Here is an 18,631-nt window from a genome sequence, read left to right as displayed (position 1 = left end):
GTCACATTGCGTTTGCAGAGCCCCTAATGTACCTAAACAGTAGAAACCCCCCACAAGTGACCCCATATTGGAAACTAGACCCCTCAATGAACTTATCTAGATGTGTTGTGAGAACTTTGAACCCCCAAGTGTTTCACTACAGTTTATAACGCAGAGCCGTGAAAATAAAAAATCTTTTTGTTTTCCCACAAAAATTATTTTTTAGCCCCCAGTTTTGTATTTTCCCAAGGGTAACAGGAGAAATTGGTCCACAAAAGTTGTTGTCCAATTTGTCCTGAGTACGCTGATACCCCATATGTTGGGGTAAACCCCTGTTTGGGCACACAGGAGAGCTCGGAAGGGAAGGAGCACTGTTTTACTTTTTCAACGCAGAATTGGCTGGAATTGAGATCGGACGCCATGTCGTGTTTGGAGAGCCCCTGATGTGCCGAAACAGTGGAAACCCCCCAATTATAACTGAAACCCTAATCTAAACACACCCCTAACCCTAATTCCAACGGTAACCCTAACCACACCTCTAACCCTGACACACCCCTAACCCTAATCCCAACCCTATTCCCAACTGTAAATGTAATCTAAACCCTAACCCTAACTTTAGCCCCAACCCTAACTGTAGCCCCAACCCTAACCCTAATCCTAGCCCTAACCCTAGCCCTAACCCTAGCCCTAACCCTAGCCCTAACCCTAGCCCTAACCCTAGCCCTAACCCTAGCCCTAGCCCTAACCCTAGCCCTAACCCTAGCCCTAACCCTAGCCCTAACCCTAGCCCTAACCCTAGCCCTAACCCTAGCCCTAACCCTAGCCCTAGCCCTAACCCTAGCCCTAACCCTAGCCCTAATGGGAAAATGGAAATAAATACATTTTTTTTTATTTTTCCCTAACTAAGGGGGTGATGAAGGGGGGTTTGATTTACTTTTATAGCGAGTTTTTTAGCGGATTTTTATGATTGGCAGCCGTCACACACTGAAAGACCCTTTTTATTGCAAAAAATATTTTTTGCAATACCACATTTTGAGAGCTATAATTTTTCCATATTTTGGTCCACAGAGTCATGTGAGGTCTTGTTTTTTGCGGGACGAGTTGACGTTTTTATTGAAAACATTTTTGGGCACGTGACATTTTTTTATCGCTTTTTATTCCGATTTTTGTGAGGAAGAATGACCAAAAGCCAGCTATTCATGAATTTCTATTGGGGGAGGCGTTTATACCGTTCCGCGTTTGGTAAAATTGATAAATCAGTTTTATTCTTCGGGTCAGTACGATTACAGCGATACCTCATTTATATCATTTTTTTATGGTTTGGTGCTTTTATACGATAAAAACTATTTTACAGAAAAAATAATTATTTTTGCATCGCTTTATTCTCAGGACTATAACTTTTTTATTTTTTTGCTGATGATGCTGTATGGCGGCTCTTTTTTTGCGGGACAATATGACGCTTTCAGCGGTACCATGGTTATTTATATCTGTCCTTTTGATCGCGTGTTATTCCACTTTTTGTTCGGCGGTATGATAATAAAGCGTTGTTTTTTGCCTCGTTTTTTTTTTTTTTTTCTTACGGTGTTTACTGAAGGGGTTAACTAGTGGGCCAGTTTTATAGGTCGGGCCGTTACGGACGCGGCGATACTAAATATGTGTACTTTTATTGGTTTTTTTTTTTTATTTAGATGAAGAAATGTATTTATGGGAATAATATTTTTTTTTTTTTTTCATTATTTTGGAATATTTTTTTTTATTTTTTTTACACATTTGGAAATTTTTTTTTTTACTTTTTTACTTTGTCCCGGGGGGGACATCACAGATCAGTGATCTGACAGTTTGCACAGCACTCTGTCAGATCACTGATCTGATAGGAGTGCAGGCTGCTTCACAGTGCCTGCTCTGAGCAGGCTCTGTGAAGCCACCTCCCTCCCTGCAGGACCCGGATCCGCGGCCATCTTGGATCCGGGGCTCGAGCAGGGAGGGAGGTGAGGAGACCCTCGCAGCAACGCGATCACATCGCGTTGCTGCGGGGGGCTCAGGGAAGCCCGCAGGGAGCCCCCTCCCTGCGCGGTGCTTCCCTGTACCGCCGGCACATCGCGATCATCTTTGATCGCGGTGTGCCAGGGGTTAATGTGCCGGGGGCGGTCCGTGACCGCTCCTGGCACATAGTGCCGGATGTCAGCTGCGATAAGCAGCTGACACCCGGCCGCGATCGGCCGCGCTCCCCCCGTGAGCGCGGCCGATCGGCTATGACGTACTATCCCGTCCAGGGTCAGATAAGCCCAGGGCACCTCGACGGGATAGTACGTCTAAGGTCACAGAGGGGTTAAAATTGGCTCCTTGAGCCAACACCAGTGATTTAATGTTATTTGTAATGCAAAAAAAAAAAATTAGAAGATAATGAGCAGGGTTTTAAAGGGGTATTCCAGTTATTACAAGTTATCACTAGGTGGTAATTGCTAGATCAATGGGAGTCCAAATGTTGAAACACCAATATTTCCAGAGCGGTCAACTTGTATCCCCCATATCACTGTTGCTGCAGTTGTGCGAGTGCAGCTGCTATATCTAAAGTCTCTGAGACTGATGGTGAAAACGAAGTCCAGCTCATTGCTACCTCCTGCAGTCCCTCAGAGATGGAATAGTTGCCTCAGGCGTATACAACTCCAGCATGTCTATTTGTGCTGGAGATTTTCACTGCAGTCCTCACCCTTTGCAGTGAATAATGTGAAATCCATGACAAATGCGCTATAAATTCCTTATAGGTTATGCTGACATTGCTGAGAACTTCTCATGGATTTTTCCCACTGAAAATACAATCTTTGTGGATGTATCCTTGTTGTGCAGTTCAGCTCAGATGCACCAGAACTTTGTGCATGAGCAGTCCCAAGATCTGGCTTTTTAATTTCTCAAAATCATATGACTCATTTTAAAAGCACTGCTGCAGTTTACAAAAGTACTATTTAAAGGTATATTCCCATCTCCAAGAAACTATTCCAATATGTAGTAGGTGCAATAATAGTATTATTAGCAAATACCTTCAATTAGAAATGTAGTATAGTTCTTCTGAATAGCTACAGTGAGGAAAATAAGTATTTGATACACTGCCATTTTTGCAAGTTTTCCGACTTGCATAGAATGGAGAGGTCTGTAATTTTTATCGTAGGTACACTTCACTTGTGAGAGACAGACCCAGCCATGACCCATCTTCAATGCGCTTTCTGAGGTAATTAGGTTGTTGGCCAAAATCTCGCAATACATAACTCCATCCATCCTCCCTTCAGTACGGTGCAGTTGTCCTGTCCCCTTGCAGAAAAGCACCCCAAATTATGATATTTCTCCCACCATGCCTCACCATTGGGATGGTGTTCTTTGGGTTGAAAAGAAAAAATAATTAACCAGCTCACCCACAACATCATATGGCTTGCTGAAGCACGGAACTCGTGCGGTCACACGTGTAGTACTGATGAGAAAAAGGAGATGTGTTCCAGCTTCTTTGAATCCCAAAAAAGTATTAGATAATGATTAGTGATGAGCGAATATACTCGTTACTCGAGATTTCAGGAGCACGCTCGGGTGACCTCCGAGTATTTTTAGTGCTCGGAGATTTAGTTTTCCTCACCTCAGCTGAATGATTTACATCTCTTAGCCAGCTTCATTACATGTAGGGATTCCCTAGCAACTGAGCAACCTCCACATGTAATCAGCCTGGCTAACAGATGTAAATCATTCAGCTGCAGCGATGAAAACTAAATCTCCGAGCACTAAAAAATACTCAGAGATCACCCAAGCGTACTCGGGAAATCTCGAGTAACGAGTATATTCGCTCATCACTAATAATGATTCTTAAAAAACCATGGCAAAGTGGCAGCATTTTCTAATAAATTTTTGGATTCAAAGAAGCTGGAACACATCTCCTTTTTTGGGGGGGGGGTTTGTACTCCTCCTTCTTCCTCCCAAACACGGCGAGTGGAGTTGGTACCAAAGTTTTATTTTGATCTCGTCTGATCACATGACTTCCCATGCTTCCTCTAAATCTTCCAGATGGTCATTGGCAAACATTAGACTGGCCTGGATATGTGTTGGGGTGAGTAGGGGGACCTTGCTTGTCAAGCAGGATTGTAATCCATGACGTCAGTGTGTTAGACTGTGATCCCAGCTGTCTTCAGGTCATTGACCAGGTCCTCCAGTGTAGTTCTAGGCTGATTCCTGCCCTTTCTCAGAATCATCCTTACCACACGAGGCGAGATCTTTCATGGAGACCCAGACTGAGGAAGGTTGACAGTCATCTTGTGTTTCTTCCATTTTCTAATAATTGTGCCACCAGTTGTTGCCTTCTCACCAAGCTGCTTGCCTATTGTCATGTAGCCCATCCCAGCCTTGTGCAAGTCTACAATTTTGTCCCTGGTGTCCTTAGAGAGCTGCCGACCATCAGGCAGTGCTCATAGCAATCTGGCAGTGACAACCATAGAGCTCTTCTGGAGACCTCTGGTTGTAATGGCAACCCATTGGTGACTCACGATCACGTGAGAGGGTCACCGATGGGTGGGATTTCCGGCGCCCTTTCGGTGAGCGTGTTTTAAATGCTGCTGTCAGAAATTGAGAGCACCATTTAACTAGTTAACAGCCGCTGGTGAATTGCAATTCCACCCACAGCTGTTGCTGGCACATGTCAGCTGTATATATCAGCTCAGCACCGGAACCTGCACCAAACATTGGGGAATCTAACCTAGGCGTACTATTGCGCCCAATGTCGGAAAGGGGTTAATTATATATAAATATCATACAATGTGATTTTCTGTTTTTTTATTGTTTGATTCTTTCACAGTTGATGTGTACCTACCTTTAAAAATTACAGACCTCTTCATTCTTTGTAGTTGGTAAAACTTGCAAAATCGGCAGTGTATCAAATACTTATTTTCCCCACTGTAAGGCTACTTTCACACTAGCGTTTTTTTTAATACGTCGCAATGCGTCGTTTAGGGGAAAAAACGCATCCTGCAAAGTTGTTTGCAGGATGCGTTTTTGCCCCATAGAGTTACATTACCGACGCATTGCGACGTATTGACACACATCGCCCCTTTAAATAAATGCTGTGTAATGTGCTTATTATTAGAGGTGAAATATATTTTATTACCCATTTAAAGGAATAGTGAATTCTTCCCATGGTAATATTTGGGTGTAATTATTGCTTCCAGGTGAAACTGCTGAGCGAGGCTGTACATACCGCTGACTTGACTCATCTATTGCAATGTGTTGGAATTAGAATACAGACATCAAGTGACTACTAATAACCTCTCCATGTGAATGTGGAACCTAGAGGTTGGGATACATGTGAGCATTCATTAAAGAGCGTATCCAGGAATGAATACACCACAGAAAAAACAGGCAAAAGGTGCTTACCTGTCCAGGCCTCAGATCAAATGCACTCTCATGGTGCAGCGGGCCCAGGTAAAGATGGGCAATTGTAGAATCAGCAATTGGCTGCTTGGCACACCAGTGCAAATAAATAATCTGCAGCAGTGTTCACACAGAGTATGCACAGCAACTGGATCCTAGCCTATTAGTAACGCCCTATGGCGGGCTGACCAGCGCTAACTGTAATGTGTCCTGTGTGAACAGAGGCCACAACTTATAAAGCCATCAGGGCCCAACTGCACCTCAAAAAGTAAAAAAGTGCACAAGAACATATCAAAATATGTAAGGTATTAGTTAATGTTATGGCCACAATACATAAGCTGGCAACCCACGTCACGGGTCCTCACGCTTGCCTGGGCTGGTAAGCACCTTTGCCTGTTTTTTTTTGTGATGTTTTCTCTAGAATAGTGGAGGTTTTTCCTCCTGTTGTGATACTTATACTGAATGTAGATTTTGAGCCCCAATGGGGACAGTGAGGATAATGTCTGTAAAGCGCTGTGGAATCAATGGTGCTATATGAGTAAGATAAATTCTTCAAATAGGCCGTTGGCATTAGATCTGTGGGGTCAGTCAGGCAGCTGTTTGAGGGCAGTGCTGCAGCCTCTTCATTTAGCTTGACTTGTGTGGCTATGCATGGTATTGCAGCCACTAAGTTTTTTTTTTTTCTGTGTATGTGTGAATGTAGTGTAGTGTGAATATATTAATGTACTCATCTACCGCCGCTTTCTCCTGGACCTAGCTACATTCTGCTTCTCTTCTCAGTGTTGTCACTGCACTTCCAACTATCTGGGCCTCTATGCTCTGTATGGGAGCCAGAAATCTTTTATAATGTAAGGTTATGCTGCTTTGTTCTGATGCTCCATAGACTTCCATTGTAAAAGCCACTTTTGGGTTATGCAGAACACTGTGTGACAGGAGAGTCTGCATAGCGGTTACGGGACTGAGAAAATGAAGATGGGAATACCCCTTTCCGACATCGGGTGTAATAATACACCAATGATGGACACCCTCCCTTTGATGTGGGCTCTGGCGCTGAGCCCACATCTTTTCTGGCACATGTCAGCTGTTTTGAAAAGCTGACATGTGCCGCTAACAGCCGCTGGTGGAATCGCGATCCTCCCGCTGCTGTTAACCTGTTAAATGCCGCTGTCAAACTTTGACAGCAGCATTTAACACGCGCTTCTGGAAAGTGCAAATGAAATACCGCCTATCGGCACCCGTGTCCCATGACTGCGGGTCGCCAATGGGTTGGCATGACAACCAGAGGTCTCCAGCAGACCTCTATGGTTGTCACTGCCCGGTGGTTGGCGCTCATAGCAATTCTGCTACATACAGGCGATCTGATCATCACTAAATGCTAAAACTGACCTGCCATTATGATTCTCCAGGTCATTACGAGTTTGTAGACACCAAACATGTCTAGGTTCTTTTTTTTATTTAAGTGGTAAAAAAAAATCCAAAGTTTGTAAAAAAAAAAAAAAAAAAAAAAAAAACATAAAAAGAATTGGCACCATCTTCCGAGTCCCTTATTGTCGTTTTTCAGGATTTGACTCTGCCTAAGGACTTATTTTTTGCGCGTCGAGCTGATGTTTTTATTGATACTATTTTAGCGTAGATGCAATGTTTTGATCTCTTGTTATTGCAATTTTGCGGCAACCAAAAATGGAATTCTGGCATTTTTATTTATTTATTTTTTTCCTGGTTACATGGTTTACCAATCGGATTAATTCTTTTTATATTTTGATCGATCGGGCATTTCTGAACCTGGCGATACCAAATATGTTTTGTTTTTTTTATTATTATTTTATTTTAAAAGGGGGACGATTTGACCCTTTATATTTTTTAATATTTAAAAAAAAAAACTTTGTCGCTTGTGCTACACATAGCAGGGCAAACGCTATTATCCTGTATATATGGAGTTAATCTGCAGGATATTAGCGTTCTAAAGCTGCCCAGCCGCCGCGCTGAAGGCCTGGCTACCGGGAGGAAATAAACTTCATTCTTGCGTCTCCAGTCACTGCTCAGTATACAGTGAGCGACTGCTGTAATCACTCCCCAGCACCCAGTGGCTCAGCACTCCTACACTGTTGTTGCGTCAGCTGTCAGTCAGTGCAGGGGCTGCTGAGAGGAATACATGTCATCTCCTGGGGCGAGTTTTGTGACCTCTTCATTATTTACATGGGGTTTAAATTAGCCCATGTTGCACATAGCAAGGATGTATGATTCTGCAGCTGTCTCCCATTCAAGTTAACGGGAACCTGTCATGTACCCAGCACTATTAACCTGCGGATATGGGGTTAATCTGCAGGTTGATGGTGTTCCAAAGCTGCCCGGCGCCCGCACTAAAATCCGTCTACCGGGATATGAATTAATTTCCGAAACACGTCGTGTTCATCTGTTTCAACGGTGTCTAAGCACATGGATTAAATAAAGAATTGTGTCCAGGAGGACAGACTGCAGACTGTTATAACTTTTAGGCCACGTTCACATGTAGCGTAAAGACTGTGTTTGTTTGTTTTCTGCTGCATCCTTTTGTGCAGAAAATTTGCTTTTAAAGGGGTTGTCCAGTCTAAAACAACAAAGTGACTGCAGACTTGTGAATCCTCACATTCCCGGCCACAGTCCGACTAGACTGTTTCCGGGGCACTCATGCATGTGTCTTACGCAAGGCCAGGAGTCCGCATATCACATACTTGTGGTCACACAACAGCCGTTCCCGGCGCTGACACCGGACAGTCCTCACTGAATCTCACCCTATAGCTCCAGCCAGTGTACGATGCAGATAAATTCCATAGCGTCTGCATGGGACGTCTTACTAACTACCGGACTATGCTGGCTGTGTAAGATACTGCACACTCTCAGCAAGGGAAAAATCTGCAGGAAACTTCGCCTTATGTTTGTATTCCTCACTTTTATTAACAACTTAGCTTCCTGATAGGCTACATCCCCATGATCAGGGTACAGGGTATAGCAGTGTTTTGGATGCTGCGTACTGTGGCTGCATGCAGAACGCCGCATTCTAATCACGCGGGTAAATCCACATTTGTTCATTGTACCATGCGGATTTACTGCATCTAATCTAAACCCGTGCCACGGGTGAGTCTACGCAGTGTCAAATAGAAGCACAGTGAGCATGGGAGTTCTAGGAATCCACTGTGCTTGTATCCTGGGACACAGCAAACCGATTCCTGTTCTCAGCCCAGAAGTGGTTGAATTGTATCCAGTCTGGACAATGGATCAGCTGCACAAATGTCTCAGGCTCGAGCCTAAAGGCCTTCATACTTGTCATCCTAATGTCGTTCCAACTCCGATATCGACTGGATCCACCGATGGTCTCTTGTGACCCACCCTATGCCAATAGCTGGACAACAAGAGATGTGCTCTATTACCATTACTGACCTTCACTGTCTGGTAAATAGAAGCCACAATATCCAGCAATGACCAACAACACGTTGGGATAGGCCATCGATATTTTAGGCACTAGATAACCCCTTTAAGATGACTGTGTTAATGTGTTATTCTGTTGTCCGTGCACATGTACAGTATAAATATCGCCTCACGTGTAGCTGCAAGACATTCATTTGTTTATCTGATAATTGAGGTGCATAGTTGGAGAACTATGAGTGGAATTCAGCCCGAGCGCGTCTTGAGAAAAGTTCCTTCCTGTCATTATTGGGAAAGAGAAAGCACACAAGGCGGCATTATACCATGCCATATGTGTGTGAGCGGCTTCATTATTTCTGGGTGGTGTTGTCGCCCCAGCATGTCTCGGGGAGTTCTTTCATCATTAAATAGGAATGTCAGTAGGAATGTCCCTCCTAAGCTGTCTCTATGGGCACGCAGGTAAAAGGCAGATCTGATGTCTTAATCCAGAGCGCCACATTTTCTTATATAAATGAGCTGTTCCAGGCTGGGGGCCGGACACCGATCTGCAGGAGACCCTGCCTCAGAGATTATTGGAAATGAATGTGTGACTGATACAAAACAGTACAACTCAACTTTCTCTCATAACAAACACATTTCATAAACTTTACAGAATTTTTCTGCTTTATAGAAAATAGACCACAACGCTTGATAAATTTGACAAATTCAAAGATGCAATTTATTTGCAATTTTACATTTTTTTTTAAATTACATTAAAATGTTGCATGATTTTTTCAATAAGCTTTAAGGGTATGTGCACACGTCAGGATTTCTTGCAGAAATTTTCCTGACAAAAACCGGACATTTCTGCCAGAAATCCGCATGCGTTTTTACCGCGATTTTGACGCGTTTTTGACGCGTTTTTTTCCAAAATGCATAGAATTGCGGGAAAAACGCAGAAAATCCGCAAAAATAATGAACATGCTCATTTTTTTTTTACCGCGATGCGTTTTTTTCGCAGAAAAAAACGCATCCATGTGCACATAACATGCAGAATGCATTCTAAATGATAGAATGCATAATGTATGCGTTTTTAATTAGTTTTTATAGCGTTTTTACCGTGAAAAACCGCGAAAAAACCTGAACGTGTGCATATAGCCTAAAATGTCACACTAGTTTTTCAACTAGGCAAAAAAATAAAAAAATAGACATCTTTGATATTCCACTAGGTTTTTGGGGTACCATTGAGATATTTCAAAAAATCACACACAGTTTAGCCAAAAACAATGATTCATTCTCATCTGAATTTTACAGAACTCAACCTTACCGGCACTATTGAATACCTTTCTTGCTGTGCAATCAAAATATTTGCATGTAATATACATAAAACATGTTCAATAGAAAAAACAGAACTAAAGGAAATGTTATTTTAAATAGTTTTCTAAATACATTTAATCAACAAATCACAAAACTTTTATGTAATATTAAAATGACTGCTGCATTAATACACTGCCACAAACCAGTCCAATAATGTTAGAATAGGTCCTGCGAGCTGTGCAGTAGGAAGCTCCATTACTCTGCCTTGGAGATATCTATATATACCATGTAATTCAGAAAGCCAGGCTGGACAACAGTATGGGCGGCTCCTTCTTCCCACAGAACTCAGTCTTTATATCTCTAGTATTAGATCAGACATACAGAGTGGACAGCAGTGTGAGAGGTCTTCTTTTTTTAATTCAGCACCCCTATATCTCCATTTTTAGATCAGAAAGACAGAGTGTACAGCTAGCGAGCAGTCTCTTACCATAATAATGCTGGTATCTCCAGTATTGGGTAAGAAATACAGGATGGACAGCAGTGTATGTGGTCTCTTATTATCTGATCCGCCCTGGTATCTCAAGTATTAGATGTGAGACCAACAGTGTGAGCAGCCTCTTACCTTAGTAACCCTGTTATTCCCAGTATTAAATTATAAAGACTATGGACAGCAGTGTGAGCAGTCTCTTCCTACCTCAGTACCTCTGATTTCTTCAGTATTAGGACGGAAAAACAGGATGGACAGCAGTGTGAGCAGCCTCTTACCTCAACACCACTGGTATCTCCAGTATTAGATAAGAAAGACAGGATGGACAGCAGTGTGAGCAGCCTCTTACCTCAACACCACTGGTATCTCCAGTATTAGATAAGAAAGACAGGATGGACAGCAGTGTGAGCAGCCTCTTACCTCAACACCACTGGTATCTCCAGTATTAGATAAGAAAGACAGGATGGACAGCAGTGTGAGCAGCCTCTTACCTCAACACCACTGGTATCTCCAGTATTAGATAAGAAAGACAGGATGGACAGCAGTGTGAGCAGCCTCTTATTATCTCATCAGCCCTGGTATCTCAAGTATTACACGAGAAAGACGGGCCGGACAGCAGTGTGAGCAGCCTCTTGCCACAGCACCCCTGGTATTTCTAGTATTACGGTACATCCGTAAAATAGTGGACAGCAGTGTGAGCAGTCTCTTCCTACCTGCAAATGAATATGTACCACCTTATCTTCAGTATGAGATCAGAATATCCTCCAGAAGCCCAGCTTCCTGCATGTGAAGGGGCTTAGCTTCCTGCTGCACATACTCACAGGTACCTTACCTACCGCCATTCTAGGACTGGTTTCTGGCAGTGTTACAGGACAGTGACCATTTTAATTCTGTGTTGTTTCCCTCAGTAAACAAAGCCAATTGTGATTTGCTATTTAAACATATTTAGGAATGAATAATGAAATTTACTTTAGTTTTTTTCTGTTTTGGAGAGCCCCTTTAATTTTCTTGACTCTGGTGTTTGAAGCATTATCAATATTTCATTAATTTTTCAGACATTTCTTCAAATTGTGGATAAAGATCTGATGGCAGATAATGTCAACCTCTAACAACATAGCGCAAGCTCGAAAGCTGGTGGAGCAACTCCGTATCGAGGCCGGTATCGAAAGAATTAAGGTATTACTTAACACGTTCATTATCTTTTTGTTCAGTCTGAATGTCATCTGAGCTGATTCCACTGGGATAAGCCTGATTACTGGAAGGTTAAGGGATTTTACTAGTTTTAATCATATTTGATCTGAACTGATTAGCTAGCCATCTGGGCAACGATACACTGCTCTTCTATACAGATCAGTAGTCCTTTGCACACAGTAACCTCTATTTTATTGTTATTCAACAAGAATTCCAGTGATTACACTAGGAGCAATGTTCCTTTTATCAAGCACTAGTACATTTCCTTGTGTAGCAACTGTACAGTGAGGTCTGTGTGTGTCACTGTGTGCTTCTGTATGTACACTATGGTAGATGAGTAATGGACAGACTGTACAGAAAAGGGACACTGGCTACTGGAAGACGATCTGAAGACTTGTGCCATTGTCATCCTCATAGCAGCGATGCCATGAAAGTACACATGTGGTGTACTGCATTGTGAACATATGTTGATGGCGCTGGACAAATGACAGCTTCAATATACACTCAAATTACCAACCTGTCCCCACAGCAGTTGCCAGCTTACTTATGTGTATAGGGATTCAGTAGAAACTTATTTCTAGTGCTCAAATTCGAAACAACTGGACATTTCCATTTATTTTCACCATATGTGAAAATAGCAGGTAACAAAATAAATAAAGCTATTGCCAATCCAATTGATTGCTACTATCATTGCCCCTGTTAAAAACCATGCATCTGATATCTAAAAATAATTGTTACAGAAAGGGTCCAGCGCCTCCCATCTTCTTACGATCCCCGTCCTCCTGCTTGCTTCATGCAGTGCGCAGGCGCTGGGCGTCTCTGACCTTTCCCGACGCCTGCGCAACAGGGCAGACAAAGTACGCCTGCGCAGGAGCGCAATTCCGGGGAGCCTGTGTGGATGATGCAGGGACGCGTCATCCACATGAAGGAAGCAGGGGGACGGAAATCATAAGAAGATGGGAGGCGCCGGATCAAGAAGAGCGACACCCATCGGACTGGACCGCCCACCAGGTGAGTATAATAAGTTATTTTTCTTCTCTTGCAGGTCAGGTTGGGGCACATATACAGCATTATAGAATGCAATATAAGCCCTGAAATGGGGTGGCCATAACTTGTATCTGCCAAAACTGGTGACAGGTTCCCTTTAAGGTCTTTAGGAAATTATTTATAATAGTAAACAAAAGTTAGCAAGGCCAAGAAAAGACATTTGTCCATCCAGTTCAGCCTATATTCCGTCAGAATAAATCCCCAGATCTACGTCCTTCTACAGAACCTAATAACTGTAAGATACAATACTGTTACGCTCCAGGAAGACATCCAGGCCTCTCTTGAACCCCTCCAGTGAGTTCACCATCACCACCTCCTCAGGCAAGCAATTCCAGATTCTCACTGCCCTAACAGTAAAGAATCCTCTTCTATGTTGGTGGAAAAACCTTCTCTCCTCCAGGTGCAGAGAATGCCCCCTTGTGACCGTCACATTCCTTGGTATAAACAGATCCTCGGAGAGATATTTGTAATGTCCCCTTATATTCTTATACATCGTTATTAGATCGCCCCTCAGTCGTCTTTTTTCTAGACTAAATAATCCTAATTTTGCTAATCTCTCTGGGTATTGTAGTTCCCCATCCCCTTTATTAATTTCGTTGCCCTCCTTGTACTCGCTCTAGTTCCATTAAATCCTTCCTGAGCAACGATGCCTAAAACTGGACACAGTACTCCATGTGCGGTCTAACCAGAGATTTGTACAGAGGCAGTATAATGCTCTCATCATGTGTATCCAGACCTCTTTTAATGCACCCCATGATCCTGTTTGCCTTGGCAGCTGCTGCCTGGCACTGGCTGCTCCAGGTAAGTTTTTCATTAACTAGGATCCCCAAGTCATTCTCCATGTTACCCAGTGGTTTCCCATTCAGTGTGTAATGGTGATATTGATTCCTTCTTCCCATGTGTATAACCTTACATTTATCATTGGTAAACCGCATCTCTCGGCCAAGTTTCTAACTTACCTAGATCCATCTGTAGCAGAATAATGTCTTGTATTGACTGCTTAACATAGATTTGTATCATCTGCAAATATTAATATTTTACTGTGTAAACCTTCTACCAGAAGGTTAATAAATATGCTGAAGAGAATGACGTTACTTTTAGTTCTTTTTTTTTTCTTATTCCTGAAGAATTCATTTAACCAGTTGATAGAGGTCAACATTTAGCCACATAAGGCATGTGTAATTGGTTGTATAATGGGCATCTGGTGAATTCATTGTGTATACCAGTTTAGCTTTAGTTGGGCATGTTACAGATGCTAAGAGCAAAATTAGCTAATACTCAGATTTTTTGGACTTTGGTAGATAGTTACAAACCATTATCATACTATTCATATAAAAAGAAAATAGCAATAGAAATTTACAGTACAGTACAAAACTTTAACCAAAGCCTTCTTTGGCACCAAAACGGGGGACACTAGCATCACAATGTTTGCTCTGGAAAACGTTATTTCTATACTCCTGTGGTTAATTCTCATCTCATGCCTTGACTGGGAGACTTCCTTGTTTAGCTTATTTATTGAGTGAATTACCATATTTTTCAGATTATAAGATGCACCCCCAATTTTGAGGAGAAAAATAGGAAAACATTTTTTTTTAAATAAAATGGTGGTGCTTCTTATAATCCATGCATCTTATTGCTTACTGGGGGTGGTGGCTGCGGTGAAGCGGGGTCCTAGGGTCGCTCCTGGAGGAGGCAGGAGCGGAGTGATGCTACAGGCTGGGATGAGGGGGTGTTCCAATGTGCTGCGCGTCGCTGCTGGTGTCCGGTGCTGCTTCAGGGGTCTCCGATGCTGCAGGGGCCCTACCGACATTTTGTAAAAGGCCAGAACCCCCCGCAGTTCCATGGTTTGCTATGCGGTGGACTCCGAGAAAATGGCAGCGCAGATGGAGATCTCGGCACCAAGATCTCGGGAGATGAGAACTCAGCGCTGAAATCTCATCTCCCGAGATCTCCACCTGTGCATGCGCCGCGCCCCGGTGGCAATTTTCCCGGAGTCCACTGCATAGGAAACCATGGAACGGCGGGGGCTCTGGCATTTCACAGCAGCAATGGAGACCCCCGCAGCACCGGACACCCCCTCATCCCAGCCTGCAGCAACGGTACTGGTAAGGTATATCCGCATTATAAGACGTACCCCCATTTTCCTCCTAAATTTTGGGGGAAAAAAGTATGTATTATAATCCGGAAAATATGGTACTTTATATGGTTTATCACCTTCTTGAATTTAGATATTGAATTTATTTTTTGATCATTGCAGTGTCATCCTGTTCCTCATTATACATATATATTTGTTATTGATTATGACCTCTTTGTAACAACTATATTTATTATTTCTCATCCTTTACCTTGGCTGTTTGTTGATGCCAGTCATTGGCTGTCTGTTTTTGTCATTTTTAATTATTTCTTCTTATTTTCAGTAAATTTGTGTACTATTCATTTCTATTGTAGTTCTTCTACATTCTTTTTTTTTTTTTCTATGAGGCTGTGTGCAGACGTTGCGGATTTTTTGCATTTTTTTCGCTATAAAAATGCATACATAAGCATCCCATCATTTAGAATGCATTCCGCAATTTTTGTGCACGTGATGCATTTTTTTCCGCGAAAAAACGCAGCATGTTCATTAATTTTGTGGATTTTTTGCGGATTTCCCACTATATTATTGCATTGGGAAATCTCCGGGAAAAAACGCAAAAAAATCCAAAAAAAAAAACGCATGCAGATTTCTTGCAGAAAATGTCCGGTTTTGCTCCGGAAAATCCTGACGTGTGCACATAGCCTGAATAGACTGTTACAGGTGCGGTAATGTGAAACGCATATCGCACGCTGCTTCAGGACAGATTTTCCTGCGTGTTTGATACATGTATCATTCTTCATCACATTATATAACATATGGTGTATTCTTTCTGTAACTGTTTAGGTCTCGAAAGCAGCGGCAGATCTTATGAACTACTGCGAGCAGCATGCCAAAAATGATCCGCTGCTGGTTGGAGTGCCGACGTCAGAGAATCCATTCAAGGACAAAAAGCCATGTTCTATCCTATAATTTTCCTCTTCCAAGCGTTACAGCAGTTTCTTGACCAGCTGATGGCATCTGAGCCGGATTCCAGATAACAATGGTCTGCAGATAACTCAGATAGCTCAACATTTTGCCAGCTGCAAAATTAAAGAACACCGTCTTGCATATTATATGAGAGACACTTAGAGTTCAAATGTAACGTTGACACATTCAGATGACTGCAATGGTAGGTTTTCTTATTTTTGTGTGTGTGTATTGGGGAGAAACATTTGTGCCAGTAGTACCTTCAGAGAGGATTTGCTGTACATATAAGTGTCAGGTCTTTGCTGTACAGCTGTAGTTTGTGTTCCAGATTGAGCCATCCTCAGACACCCTCCCTCCATCACTCGTCAGCTATCCACAATTTCTCTTTCAGTTGGCAGTAGACGGTTGCAGGTATGATCTATCCAAACGGTCATTATGGGTTTAGGCTGCAGCAACAAACAGTGCAATCTGAGCCCCTATTTACACCACATGATCAACTTATGGAGAAAGCCAGATATATTCTACAACCATCTATGAATGACGGTCTAATGGCTCATTTTCACTTCCATCCTCCATGTAGTTACATATCTCCATTCCATCTGGATGTCTGAAAATAGCATGAAAACCCTAGCTATCACGTTACATTTCAGGGTTGAATCCAAAATGCCCATTGTGAGCAGGTAAATGGGCTTTCTATGAAGGTACAGTATGCCATGGGGTAGATCACATTCCAGCATGTTACGGCAGCAACATGGGGTGAGGATGGTCTTTTGTAATGCAGTTTTAGAGCTCCATGACTTTTCCTTGCGTGTTTTGTATTGGTTATACATCATTCCTAATGGCTATTCCTGTTGCATGGTGCCATGATCGATATTAGCTTTAAGACACAAAATGTTTTGTGTTCTTATGACCCCTTTATAGACGCTGATTTGTTTTGTACAACGCCCGTTGGTATTTGAAGTGCCACAAACGTACGGATTGTGGCATCACAGATAAAAAATAATGTGCCATCATAAAAATGATCCTTCTAATGTACGGTAAGGATAAAACCAGCAGCTGCCATGTCTCCTGCTAGTAGGGCACTAGCAAATGATGTCTTTACTGACACACTATAACAGATACTCGCCAACAACATGTAACCAGCATCAGTAGCGGTCTAGTCCGGCACCGTCCTAACATAGATAAAGCAATGCAATATGTAGCGATAAAAGACAGCAGTTACCAGCTAAAGATCTCTCCAGGGAAGCAAATGGGCAGTCCTCATCCCAAATTATTAGGCACCCAGCTCATGTGCCGGTTCACTTCTGTACGTTCGGAAAATGCATAAATAGTAATTGCATAATGTATACTTTTTATTGGCGCTGGCATATTAGGAATACATCCTTCCATCAGCAGCTTGCCCATCTTATGTTACTTGCTATTAAGATCCAGCTGCAGTGCGGGAGACCTGACCCCCACATTAAGCCCCCGTAACATTGGAGACTTTTCTTTGTGTTTTGTGGTGTACCCTCTGTCGGCAGTATTGTTGCCCTTTGTAATGAATGGTATACATTGTAGGTGTGATCTTCTCCTCTATTCTGTATTCTACTAATCCGCAGTGACCTGCCCAGTGTTTTACAGTGTTTGACCCCCTTTCCTTTTCTTGATGTATACGATATTTTCCAAACCTTGGTGTTCTTTTGCCTGTTTGACTAACATGTTGACAACTCACTAAATATCTGTACAGTGTTTTATCTTCACATTAATCCTCGCAATTTTGCTGTCAACTTTTATCATGTGCCAAATAATTTTGCACTGTAACTATATATTTTGTGGTGTAGCTGTTCCAATGTTTACTGAAATAAAGATTCACTACACTTTACTTACAGCTTTTGTCATGTGTGTTTTATTAGTGATGCGTAGGTTGCATGGAACATGCAAAGAAAGAAAATCCAGCTCCACGAAGTCCAAACATTCTTCTTTATTGGTGTGAATAGAAAACACTGCAGCCGGTGAATTAAAATGCCACGGTAGTAGATAAAATAGTTTCAGGTAGTGAAATCCTTAATCGTGTTGGTAATATATCTGCAGCATAAACTGGCAGGAGCTATGGGGTGAGATTTTGCGAGGCCTGTCCGGTGTCAGCGCCGGGAACGGCGTTCTCGTGACCGCAAGCATGTGATAGGCGTACTCCCTGCCCAAATCTTGACTAGCCTGTTTCTGGCCTCGCACAGGACGCATCCATTGAGTGCAGCAGAAATAGTCTAGTCGGATTGTGGCCGGAAGTACGCATATCACGTTCACCGTTTGCGGCGCTGACACCGGAGAGTCCTCACAGCGAGGAATTACAAGTCTGCAGTCACATAGAGTGACTGCAGACTTGTCATTTTAGACTGGTTCAGACAACTGTATCTTATGTACATGTGACCCATGTTAAAATTGGATAGTACACGGATCAGTGTTATTGAATAGGCTGTTCAGATGACCTGTCATTTACACAGACCGAGAGTCTGTGAAAGAAATTGCAGAATACTCGTCTCTTCTGTTTTTTTGGTTGAGGCTCGCCCATTTACATCTATGAAAGTGCAAAAGATTCTATGAAGGAATCATCTGTATTTTATCTGTTATTTATAGATCAATTTTAATGTTCAACATAGAAAACTGCATTTGGTCTTAAATTATTTTTTTTAATGGATGTTATTTGAATGTAAAAAAAACGGACATACGGATGACAATATGAATGAAGAGAGTCCTTTTTTCTGCATGAAAAAGAGGATTTCCCATATGCACATCTGCTCAAGCCTTAGGCT

At 42.4% G+C, this 18,631-nt stretch overlaps 1 protein-coding gene across 2 annotated transcripts in view; it reads left to right on the top strand.

Annotated features, from left to right (window-relative positions):
• GNG7 (G protein subunit gamma 7) overlaps window positions 1–17,709 on the top strand; it is a 65,908-nt gene extending 48,199 nt beyond the window's left edge. For both annotated transcript variants that reach the window (XM_069740129.1, XM_069740138.1), the window contains exons 2-3: window positions 11,620–11,740; window positions 15,720–17,709. In XM_069740129.1, coding sequence (XP_069596230.1) covers window positions 11,660–11,740; window positions 15,720–15,845 — 207 coding nt within the window. In that variant the 5' untranslated portion in view covers window positions 11,620–11,659 and the 3' untranslated portion in view covers window positions 15,846–17,709. The remainder of the gene's footprint in view (window positions 1–11,619; window positions 11,741–15,719) is intronic.
• Window positions 17,710–18,631: the final 922 nt, after the last annotated feature.

The sequence above is a fragment of the Ranitomeya imitator genome, chromosome 1, assembly GCF_032444005.1.
Source record: "Ranitomeya imitator isolate aRanImi1 chromosome 1, aRanImi1.pri, whole genome shotgun sequence".
NCBI lineage: Eukaryota > Metazoa > Chordata > Amphibia > Anura > Dendrobatidae > Ranitomeya > Ranitomeya imitator.
The sequence above is the reverse complement of the archived record's forward strand: the minus strand, read 5'-3'. Positions and strand labels throughout refer to the sequence as shown.